Raw genomic sequence first — 12,824 nt, forward strand, 5'->3', positions numbered from 1 at the left:
GCTTTGTGGTAAACTCTTCATTGTTGCCAAAGGTTTGCTGAAGGTTCACCACTACTGGTAAAGAGTTGCAACACAACACAATTAACTTTTAAACTTGAAGTGTCTTTTCAAATTGCCCAAATATTTAAACTACATAAGGCTTTAATACCCTTTAAATGTCAAAACTTTTAAAAGTGTTCAAAACTTTCAGGCCAAGCTTTGTCAAACCAAAACTCCAATTTTGCCTTAAAGAACTTTACTTTTCAAGCTCCAGTTAGATGCTGATGTGGTCCTTAACAGACCAATCAAGGTCAAAGGTTAAGAAATCTCTTACCGTACTGTCTTCCACTATTGGAGGTGGAGGTTCATGGATAATCTACAGAGCAAGAGAGAGAGAGAGAGAGAGAGAGAGAGAGAGAGAGAGGATGAAAAAATAAATACATGAGCCCACTCATGCTGGCGTGTCAGACCACATGCTCTACAAAGTTAAAAAACTGTTATTTTCTTCAACTTATATGTCAAAGGACCCAAGTAATGTTTTCAATGTGTGCCAGAAAATCAGGTTACACAAAAACACATGGCTTAGGAATTGCAAACCCTCCCTTTTCAGTGTGTTTACAAGCAAGTTTAAATGACCTAAAAATCTGGAGGCCAGATCTGTTATGGTGAAAGGTACTGTGAATGGCAAAGAGTGTGAAAAAAGAAAGATGTAGATCGAGGGTCTGTGCTAATCCACAAGCAAAACAATTGTTAAAGAGCACATGTGGTTTATCAGATTTGTTTTTGTATTCAAACTCATCTGGATTTCTGAGAATCATGTGAAAAGCCTTGGAAGAATTAAAAATAAAAAACGTCATAGTTTAGAAATCGTGCCATCTCTCTTTTAAGTTTGGGATTGGATTGAAGGGCAAATTTTTGATAATTGTTTTCCACAAACTTTTACTTTTCTGTGTTCTTATTCTGCCTTCAAGTTATTAATGATGGAATTTATGAGATGTGCACCCATGAATGCCAGCACAATATCATAATTACCAATGAGCTCTTGAATTCTGAGTTGGAAACATGCCAGTTAAGGAAACATGGTGGGAATTAATTGGTATTGATCATAATAGGTTGTGATTGTTAACGCTACAAAATAGTTTGTATGCATTTTATGTGCTGTTGATTAGGACTGGGCTCCGGTATGACAGTATATTACGTGCGGCTTTGACAAAAAGTGGGGGACATTCCCAAACAAGTCAAGATGATGAATAAATTGTTGTTGGCATAACGCTAATCAAAGTTTAGTTGTTTACTGTTGACAACCAGCATTGCAACTTGCCTCATTTATGGGGCTTTTCCACTGCATGGTACAACTCGACTCTGCTTGATTATTTGGGGTTTTCCACTGTGGATAGTACCTGGTACCTGATACTTGTTTTAGTACCACCTTGATCGAGGTTCCAAGCAAGCCGAGCCGATACTAAATGTGACGTCAAAACCCTGCAGATCACTGTTTGGTCAGGGAGAATCGTCACTGTCACAAATGCTTTCGAGAGCACCTCCGCGGTCGGCCACCGGAGATCCGACTCACCTGAGTTCTAATTACCCACATACCGGGCTTTATCAATCCACAGCTGATCCCCATTTCATCTCCCTCTATTTAAGCTACGCGCAGTCGCACACTCAGTGCGAAGTCTTGTTTGTTCCGGCTACTCTACTGAGCGTTCTACGACCATTCTTGTTTGATTATTTGCCTACCGACCTTGCTTTGCCTATTGACTACGGTTGAACACTGCCTGCCTACCTGAACCTTGCCTGTCTCCTCGTGACTACCCTTTGCTGCCTGCCTTGACATCCTGCTTCACTCACTACGCTCCTGCTCTGCCTACTATTGCCTGACCATTGCCTGCCTATATCTGTGAGTTTCAATAAAACACTGCTTATGGATCCCAGCCTACCTGAGTCTTTGTTACAGAAGACTTCGCCAAACATCGATCCAGCGGTGATATCACGTATGGCTGAAGAGCTCACCACCCAAGCGAATCAGCTATCTGCACAACACCATCAACTCGGCCGTCTGACGACCGCCGTGGATGAAATTATGCGGGCTGTACAAGCTCTCAGCCAGCCAGCACCGGCGCTCACCGCACCTCCAGCCAGCCCAGCGGCCGACGCCGTTCCTCACTACCAACCGATCACCGGCCCTCGCCTCGCACTTCCCGAGAAGTTTGACGGTACGCCCTCGAAGTGCAAAGGCTTCTTCATGCAGTGCACGGTCTTCCTCTCTCAACAACCGCCACTTTACCCCACCAATGAGAGTAAGATCCTCTTTGTATGTTCTGTGCTCACGGGCCGAGCTCTCGATTGGGCTACCGCGATCTGGACCAACCAGGGTTTCGCCCAGTCAACCTACGAATCCTTCATGGGCAGCCTGACCACAGTCTTTGATCACCCCGAGAGTGGCAAGAGCCCAGGCGAACAGCTGATAGCCCTGCGTCAAGGTAATCACACGGCAGCGGACTACGCGCTTTCCTTCCGCACTCTCGCTGCGCAGACCGGCTGGCCGGAAAGCCCCCTCAAGCTCCACTTTCGACAAGGGCTGAGTGCCGAGCTTCAGTCTGAACTGGCCTGCCGCGACGAAGGTATGTCTCTTGATCAATTCATCACTCTCGTCATACGCCTTGACAACCTCATCCGCTCCAGGCGGTCAACCCGAGGAACCCGAACCTATGCAGGTCGGTCGGACCCATCTCTCTCACGAAGAGAAGGAACGCCGCCTCTCGCACAACCTCTGCCTCTACTGCGGTCAAGCAGGGCATCTACGCGCCAACTGCCCGCGATGCCCCCACAGTCCGAGAGTCCATCCAGAGGACCGGCCCTCCGCCCTCGAGGTTGACCCCGGCGCCGACCAGGTCCTCGCTTCAGGAGCCGCTCATAGGAGGGGGGTTCTGTCACAAACGCTTTCGAGAGCACCTCCGCGGTCGGCCACCGGAAATCCGACTCACCTGAGTTCTAATTACCCACATACCGGGCTTTAGCAATCCACAGCTGATCCCCATTTCATCTCCCTCTATTTAAGCTATGCTTGATCGCACACTCAGTCGCGAAGTCTTGTTTGTTCGGCTACTCTACTGAGCGTTCTACGACCATTCTTGTTTGATTATTTGCCTACCGACCTTGCTTTGCCTATTGACTACGGTTGAACACTGCCTGCCTACCTGAACCTTGCCTGTCTCCTCGTGACTACCCTTTGCTGCCTGCCTTGACATCCTGCTTCACTCACTACGCTCCTGCTCTGCCTACGTTTGCCCTGATACCCCCATTGCCTGACCATTGCCTGCCTATATCTGTGAGTTTCAATAAAACACTGCTTATGGATCCCAACCTACCTGAGTCTTTGTTACAGTCACTACCAGTATGACTGGTTCACACGCCTTTCAAATTGTGAAAAAGAAATGTGCGCAAAACCAAGCCGTGGTCAATAAACGACGCAAAACTAAAAAGTCTCTTAGGAAGTGTCTCAGCTGTTGGCCGCACATGGCTTCCACCGGACCTACCAACAGTGTAGGGAAAAGTAAAAAAAAACTTAAAAGTGACTACAGAACCATCAAGGAAAAGTGGAAGTGTTTCGACCAAATGGATGCCATCTCCCTCCCATTGCTTCGATCGAGCAATGGGAGGGAGAGTGCCCTGGATGCAGCCACGATGGAGGATGGTATGTTTTGTTATTTTAACTCTATACTCTGCTTGAAAGCATCACTTTATTTAGTTGACCAGCTACTGGAAGCTTGCTTCTAAAACAACCAGGCCAATTTAACTGTTACACTTGTGTGAAAAAAAATCACCATGCAACAACTGCTTTATGCAGCACAATGAGCTAGTAGCTAACAGCTAGCGGTTGAGTTATTGTTTTGGTCTGTTTGTGTCATGTTTAAGATGATGTCACGGCAGTAGAGGCGGCGCAACTATGAGGGTCAGCCTATAATCCCACCCACGTTGTTGCGGCACTAAACTGCAGTGGAAATGCAAGCTCAGAAACTTAAAGCGAGTTGAAGCGAGTCGAACCGTAACGTGCAGTGGAAAAGTGTCATTATACAGTATATAATTCAAATAATGCTCTGTCACAGGCGTGCACTAGGATTGCCACCTGTCCTTACAAAATCGAAAGTTCTGGCAAACTTGCAGTAAATTTCCCTCTCATTATTTTCACATGCAAATGAGCTTTGAGGCAAACTCTTCATTGTCGCCAAAGGTTTGCAGCAGGTTCACCATTACCGATGAAGAGCTGCACACTTCTGGCAAACATTTGCGGTGAATTGCAAGCTCATTCGCATGTGAAAATAATGAGAGGGAAATTTGCGGCAAGTTTGTCAGAATTCTAGATTTTTTTGTGTGTGTCCCATATTTTGGCATAAGTTAAGGCTTCCCACAGACACCTATTGTCCCATATTAAAGCGTCAAAATTCTTGAAGGGATCCCCCAATCTTGCCATGTGCATATAGGTATTAACCTATGGATAAAAGAGCAATTTCCAGGATTAACAACTATGTCATTTAAAATATGTTACCATGATATAAAATGAATCATACCATAAAATAAGATTTTGGACATAACGCACACCCTTGTTGTTGAAAGTTTAAGGTAAAGCTTGTGATAAAGCAGAAAATACTACAGGTTCAGTCGCATTATGTGGTGAAACTCTTGTGCGACTAAACTACATTTCCCATCATTCTCTGTGATAGCATGCTGTATATATGCTAATATACATAAAACAAATGAACTAATATATTAAATTATATTAATTAATATAATAGATGAATAAACATACTGTATATGGTGCATCTTCATTTTGTTGCAGTAGGACCAAAATGTTTCTTGTCTTTGTTAAAATGTAAAAGAGACATACAGTATGATGTAACTTCCCTATATGTCTATGTTATTCCTTCAAAAATGACCTAAATGCACACCAAATCGTAATAACAGTTTCCAAACTTGTAAGCAGGAACTTCCCAAGAGGACTTATTTAGCATTAGCACTTTTCTAAGCTAGTGTTTCTTCTATATGTCAGCTAATTATATTTTTAATGTTCCCTTGCCTCATTATAATGAATTAAGCTCACATCCTCACATCACTCACTTGCAGAGCCCCTTGGGTAAAACATTAGCATTAGGCTACTTGACATACTATTCTTCCTTGTTATTTCAAAGATCAAATCACAATTATATTTTTCCATGGTAATAACAGGATAGCTTTCAACACACTCTCACGGCGAAAGCATCAGGATTCATACAACTTTTCTACATTTGGCTAATTTGTATGTATGATATTGTGCAACTGCACTCGTTTGAATTCCAATGACTTTCACTACAGCCAATGATGTCTCTGGACATCGTATCCATCTGATATGTGACAATTACTTGCTTCTGTCTGATTGGTACTGATTGGTTAAGTTTAGATAAGGGGTTTGGGCATAATATTAATACGTAATGTCCTTAACGTCTCGTGAACTCACGCTTACTTCCGAATTACACATCTGGGAATTCGAGTTTATTCGTACAACATCGTAAGACCATGTTAGACCATAGAAATAGTCAACTCGTAAATGATGTACAACTTTTCATGAGATCGGGTTGATAGCTTTCCTGCACCATGCTGCATTAATGTTAGCTAACAGAGTTAAAGAACAGACAGACAAAATTAGCTTGTAACATTTTCTTTTTCAAGACTTATTTGCCAGGCAACTTAGAACTTGACCAAAATGTATAATTTTGAAAGTCTTAAAACCCTTATGTTAATAAATAAAACTAAGCTAACTAAACATAGAATTAAGCTAATGCTAATTTAGTCTATAATGGCCAACAGCTGGTCTCTGTGTAGACTGATCACAGTTGAGCATGAATTTAGTGGGTTTAGTGGCTCATGGTTTCATCTAACCTTCCTTTAACTTCACTCCACATTGAGCTAAGCTCCTCTAACATGAGAATGACTCATTTCTTCTCTTTTCCTGTTGTGTCTTTCCAGACAAATTCCACATGTCCAGTTCCTCAGAAATTCCTTAGTCGAACTTCCCTGACAAACTGAGTTATTAAATGTCCCTCAAAAATCAGAAGAAAGTAGGTTTGTGTCTCAAGCCGTGTAAGCAGAGACAAGTTCTCTTGGCATTATGTTGACTGTACCTTCAGTAACTCTTTCTATACTGAAAAAAAAGACCTGCAGGTTCAGCTGGTGACTAGTTTAAATGACCGGTTAAACCCATCTTATTACATGTCTCCTGGGAATGCTTGAGTCTGATTGGTCAGAATATTTTTGTATGCTAATTGAACTTTGTCCCAGGGAATCTATTTCCCAGGTGTGCTAGTTAAATGTCTCTAATGTCACTTTCTATTTTTGTAAATAACGCAATATTTTCAACACAAATTAAAATGAAATCCAAAATTCAAGTCTGCATAGGCACACATTTACTATCATAAATTAAAGTCTTATAAAGCAAGCTGGCAAAAAATAAAAAACAGGATTTTATTTATTTGAAATCGCATTGGTTGTGTTTCCTAAATGGTAGTTATAGTCATACGTTTTTGTACAAAATGATTTGAGTGTTTGTTGGTTGATTTGTCTTAAAGGGTTAGTTCACCCAAAAATAAAAATTCTCTCAATATTCATTCATTCGTGTTTTTTCTTCATCAGGACACAAAAGTCCTTAAATATTTCTCTTTTTCACAGCAAAAGCAATCGTTTTTCTTAAGATGACATTAATTTAACCAGTGGATTCATATTGATGACGTTTATGCTGACTATCTGTTCTTTTTGGAGCTAGATATTATTACATTTTTCTTCAACCATGTCCTGATGAAGATCAAAAGTCATACACACCTGGGATGGCATGAGGGTGAGTAAATAATGAGAGATGTTTCATTTTTGGGTGAACTAACTCTTTAAAGAGTAAAAATCATATTGATTTTAGTGCCACTAGTGGTCATGAAAACTTGCAATGATTTGTACTTGAGTTACATTTTTCCAATTTGACCAGGTTTAAGGTTGGGAAACTCTGCAAGTAAAGATCGTGTTCATGTCTGCATGTAAGCAATATTGTGGCAGCACTTCAGTTAATTTAGAAAATGAAGTGCACTAGTAAACAAGACTCACCACAGTGCAGCAGAGAGGCCAAAACCACCACAGGAGGGCCAGAATCAGTAGTAACAACACTATTAGTAGTGCTATGGCCAGGATTGTACCATCAGACTGCAGGGAGGAGCGAAATAATATTAATCACTACAATTTTTGTTATGACATCACAGTTCTGATGCAAGTGACAAGTGAAACTTTATTTGTAAAATTAAACGACACAGTACAGTGATGTCAATCCTTCAGTCTCCAGATCAAACAATGGTCCATTGCAACAGTGCAAGCTTTGAAAACAACAGATTATGCATGCTGGTGGGGATGGTTATTAAATGAGGGGATTATCTAAGTAACAAGATCTTACAGGGAGATCTCATTAGCTATTGCCTTTTAAAGGACATTTGGATTTGGATTGTGGGAAACTTATTATGCTCATATAAAGAGCTAGGACTGGCACAGCTTCACAGGCATTAGAAATTCCTGCAATCCATTTACAGAATACAGAATTTTTTTCTTTGTTTACACAAGTCCCCAGGAAGCATCTTCTAGTTGGAACCTGTTATTAACACATTTTTGGCTTCAAAACATACTGTAATAGTCACTAGTATACAGGATGTGCTACTGTAGCTTGACTGGTAGAGCATATCGCAAATAATCCCAAGGCCATGGGTTTGATTCCCAGGAAGAAAAAAACATACTAATAAAACATATACCTTCAATGTACTTTAAGTTGCATTGAATAAAAATGTCTGCCAAATGCATAAGTGTTCCCTTACAAAATGTCTAAACTAGTCACAAACTTGCCACAAATTTACTGCAAACTTTTTTCACATGCAAATGAGCATGCGATTCGCCACAAACGTTTGCCAGAAGTTTGCAGCTCTTCGCTGCTAGTGGTGAAACTGCAGCAAACCTTTGGCAACAATGGAAAAGTTGCCGCAAGTTTGCTGCAAAGCTCATTTGCATGTGAAAATTATCTGTGGCGAATTTGCGGCATGTTTGCGGCAAATTTGCAATGAACTCTTTATTTTTGTATGGGTTAATACGTTATTGTGTTTAATGTAATTACTGTGCTAAACATGCTAACAATGCAAAACAAAATGCTAGCAATGCCTAGCCACACGCTAGCAACATCTAGCTGCATCTAGCTAAAACAAGTTAACAATGCCTAGCTACATGCAAACTAGTCACAAACTTGCCACAAATTTGCCACTCATTATTTTTACATGCAAATGAGCTTGTGATTCACTACAAATGTTTTCAAGACGTTTTCAGTTCTTCGCCGTTAGTGGTGAACCTGCAGCAAACCTTTGGAAGTTTTTTGCAAAGATTATTTGCCTGTGAAAATAATCAGTCGTGGGTTTGCAGAAAGCTTACAGCCAATTTGCCATGAATTCTCAATTTTTGTAAGGAAAAACATGTTAGCAATGCCTAGCAACATGCTAGAAACACCTAGCTAAATGCTAAAGCATTCTAGAAATATGTTAGCAATGCCTAGCTACATGCTAAACATGTTAGCAATTCCTAGCAACATGCTAACAACATGCGAAAACATGTTAGCAGCATGTTAGCAAAGCTTAGCTACATAATAAAACATGCTAGCAATGTATAGCTACATTAACTTACAAGTAATGTAAGTCAAAGTAATTTACTGTAAGTTAATGTACATTTTGTTAAGCTAGCTTCACCAGGAAGATCATGCTGATCTACCAGCCTCACCAGCTAAGTTTTGCTATAGTGAATAGCATGGCTATGGTGGACAACCGCACTTACAAAAAATCTAAACTAGCTGCAAACTTGCCACAAATTTACCATTTTATATGAAAATGAGCTTTTGATTTGCAGCAAATGTTTGCCACAAGTTTGCAGCTTTTCACCAGTAATGGTGAATCTCCGGCAAACCTTTGGCAACAATGGACAATTTGCTGCAAGTTAGCTCTCAATTTTCATTAGGGCGGCATTAAACCAGTACTACCCAACAAAAGCAGCTTGAATTTCCAAGCTGGTCTAAACTTGTCTTTTTAACAGTTATGTCATATGCCAAAACATAAGTAATACAGAATGAAAGTGGATTTAGAATAATACTTACACAGCTTACAGTGGTGATGGTTACAGAACTAGAGATAAAACTCAGGCCTTCATTCATGCTGACGTAGAGAGAGGCAGCCCTGCACATTAAAAAGCAGTCTTAGTCTTAGTCTTACTGAGTACAGCCACAATGAATATCTTCTGATCAACACTATTTTTTGGGGGGAAACTTACGTCCCCTCTTCTCGAAGAACAGGAGCTGGACATAGCAGGTACGTGTCCTCTACTATTAATGGCTTCACCACTACAAAAAAAAAAAAAAGAGAGAGAAAATAAATGTTGTATGATTACAGTTCAAACTCCAAATATGGAAAATATGTTTGAAAACCTTGTGGTTACAGTATATCCTTTTGTTTTTATTCCATACTGCATAAAATCATAGTTGAACTAAAAACAGCTATAGTTTTTAAAAAAGGCTTAAAGGGATATTTTCCTTTTTGGAAAACTTCTCCATTTAATTTCATCACCCTGGATTTTAATGTTCAAACTCCATTAGACATGTGCAGCTTATGTGGGTGGTAAGGTGTAGTGGATAATGCTCATGGCTGGTAATAAGCAATAAGCCTTCACCGTTATGCTTTTGAAAAAGGCACTTAACCTATGGTGGCCCTGAAAGATCAGACTGAAAAAGGAATGATATACAGAGTGGTGTGGAGAGATGGATCCACTTGTGCACAGACAGATTATGGACTGAGCCAAATGGGGCAGCGCTCTGGGGCCTCTGACTCTCAGGGGCCTCAAGCTGAGAGGCCAGCGCAGATCCAACACATGGAAAGCCACAACAGATGTAATGCTGACTTCGAATAGATGAGCAGTGCTTGAATGTGTGCCAGTGACTATTGCCACTATTTAAAATAAACACTGAATTGAGAAAAGGTTGTTCCTGGCCAACCAGCAGTGCCTTTTGAACACTGCCTGATCTGTTGAAAATGACATGACCGTGGCAACATTTTTGCGAAATAATATATACATGTATAGCGGCAGTTCTGAGGTGAAATGTCCACTTTGTGGTGCTAAAAGCGAGTTAAATTGTCTCCCAAATTTGAGCAAGCTTGTAAATCTAGTTGGTTATGTAATGCAGAAGCTAAAATTTTTACATTACAAGGCAATGTAATAATGTCATAAGAATGCATTGTGTGAGGAACCGGGCGAAGTGTTTATAAACTGATCATCTGCCATATTACTTGTGTTTTTTCGCGAAATGGAATGTTGCAGCATCTCTAGAGTTAATTTCACCAAGAAAGTGCCACGATAATTCCAACGAGGAAAGTATAAGTAATATAAAAAATATAGGTATAGTAACATGATTCAATGTGACATTGCAGCAGTCATATTCATGACACTATTTCTTGTTTTTTGGACATTAAAATATCAGTTGAAACAAGCGTGGGCCTCCAAAGAGCCTGACGCCCCAGGACCTTGCTGAAACATAATTCATCCATCCACTCATTCATTAGGAGATTTCCTCGGTACACTCCAACGAATTAAATGGGATAAAAGGTTTTGTGCATGATGGTCATTATCTTTCATTTACAGGATATCTTTTGTTTACAGTGGTCAAGAGTAAATATTCTGAAGGCCTACGCATAAACAGAGTTAATTTCTGTAGGTCTGGAAATATGGCTTGAGGTTAGGAAATTCTTTTCTAAGACTCTTCTAAGTGGTGGACAGAAAACATCTTTTTCTAATTTTTTTATTAAATTGCTTCCATGACAAAGCCCTGTTACACTCATCAACCAGACATTATCTTTATCGGACAGAAACAATTAGCATGGTGCCTGGTTTGCAATTACAGTATCAGAATCAGAATGAGCTTTATTGTTAAGTATGCTTACACATACAAGGAATTTGTCTTGGTGACAGAAGCTTCCAGTGCACAAACAATACAACAATAAGACAGAGATAATAATAAATAATAAAAAAAAACAGAATAAAAATAAAAAGTGAATAGATAATATAAGTGTATATATAGAACATACAGAATAAGACTAAAAAAACCACACATGGATGGATAGTCTGAGGGAAAAAACTTCCTGTGCCTGACGGTTCTGGTGCTCAGTGCTCTGTAGCGCCGGCCAGAAGGCAACATTTCAAAAAGGTAATGGGCTGAGTGAGTAGGGTCCAGAGTGATTTGTGCAGCCCTTTTCCTAATTCTGGAAGTGTACAGTTCTTGAAGGGAGGGCAGGGGGCAACCAATAATCCTCTCAGCAGTCCAAACTGTCCTCTGTAGTCTTCTGATATCCGATTTCTTAGCTGAACCATACCAAACAGTTATTGAATTGCAGAGAACAGACTCAATGACTGCTGTGTAGAACTGTATCAGCAGCGCCTGTGGCAGTACATTATTTGAGACAAAGAGAGGTAATGATTTTTGAAATGACAAAGCTGTAAAGTAGGATTGAAGGCAGATGACTGGGCTTTTATTTTAGAACCAGCTCCAATTTTAATTAAATTAGTTCAGAGCATTGATACTCTCTCTGAAGCCTTACAGTATTGCTGCATATGAAATACCAACACAGTTTCACTTGCATTTCAGAAGTTTACTTAAAAAGGAAGATTTTGTGAAATTAATACAATGCTGTGGATGTGGGGCGTGGTTGAGCGCCAGCTTGTGAATGCAGAGCAAGATCAGGAGATGAGAACGGTAAGGATCATCACCTGTCAATGATTTAATCTAACAGCTGTCTGTCATTGAAATGAAAGTTGGAGACAGATTAAAAGGCGAACCAGACGACTGAGGGGGGGAGTTACACACACACTCCGAGACCATGCTGTTGACAAGCTTTGTTTGTAGGGACTCACCGACTCCCGCTCCCACCCGCAAGGGACCATTGTAATGCTACAAATGCTAACACATTTTTTATCTGCATTAAGGAATTAATTTGTTGGCGCACTCATGGGCATTTGTGAACCATGGAACTCTGATTTGCTTTAAGTCACTGAACACAACACAAGTTCTCGTCATGCCACTGTAAATGAGCTTCTATCATTGCACTCTTTAATGTACCAAAGATGTGAAAATTGTCACGGAAAAAGGACTTGAAATTAGCCACACAGATGTGCTCGTCCATAGACATTCAGTCTAATTTTAATTTCATGCACCACCCCCATTATTTCATAAAATATCTCAGCCTTTGTGTAGGCTAGAAGCTTAATCTAAGTGTCATTGGAAATCTGAGACCCTCCTTTGATGTTATCATCAATAGTCGATACCATATATTTTCAACGATTTGTTTAGCATACTTTTCCTGCTGTATCACACATTTTTTTCTGGACTAAGATATAACATTGGATTATTCAAACAAGCAAGCTTATAGACACGTAAACAATGGTACATTTTTTTGAAAACTTTTACAAAACGTATAAGTGCTATTTAAAAGACTTTTATATTAATATTAACATTTCCACCACATGACCACTAGGTGGCGCTGATTTGTCACAAAAAAAAATTCAGACCTTTTGTTATTTTATGTAACATAATTGCAGAAGTTATGGTTATCTATGAAAAGTACTGATTATAAGCTTTCAAATGATACCCCATTTGCCTGAAAAAGTTTGAGCATTTTAAGCGTAAAATATTTTCATGACATAGCGCCCCCTTTTGAATCCGCCGGTGGGCTTTTCAACTCCCATTGTATTAAAAAGACAGACCGGGA

The 12,824-nt window shown here is 40.1% G+C and overlaps 1 protein-coding gene across 2 annotated transcripts in view; it reads right to left on the minus strand.

Moving 5' to 3' along the window:
- The window catches only part of LOC127620710 (anthrax toxin receptor 1-like), an 85,110-nt gene that overhangs the window by 41,875 nt on the left and 30,411 nt on the right, over positions 1–12,824 (minus strand). For both annotated transcript variants that reach the window (XM_052093907.1, XM_052093906.1), the window contains exons 12-15: positions 9,343–9,412; positions 9,170–9,248; positions 7,105–7,200; positions 314–355 (exon numbers count right to left, since the gene is read on the minus strand). In XM_052093907.1, coding sequence (XP_051949867.1) covers positions 314–355; positions 7,105–7,200; positions 9,170–9,248; positions 9,343–9,412 — 287 coding nt within the window. The remainder of the gene's footprint in view (positions 1–313; positions 356–7,104; positions 7,201–9,169; positions 9,249–9,342; positions 9,413–12,824) is intronic.

The sequence above is a fragment of the Xyrauchen texanus genome, chromosome 27 (genome assembly GCF_025860055.1).
Source record: "Xyrauchen texanus isolate HMW12.3.18 chromosome 27, RBS_HiC_50CHRs, whole genome shotgun sequence".
NCBI classification, from domain to species: domain Eukaryota; kingdom Metazoa; phylum Chordata; class Actinopteri; order Cypriniformes; family Catostomidae; genus Xyrauchen; species Xyrauchen texanus.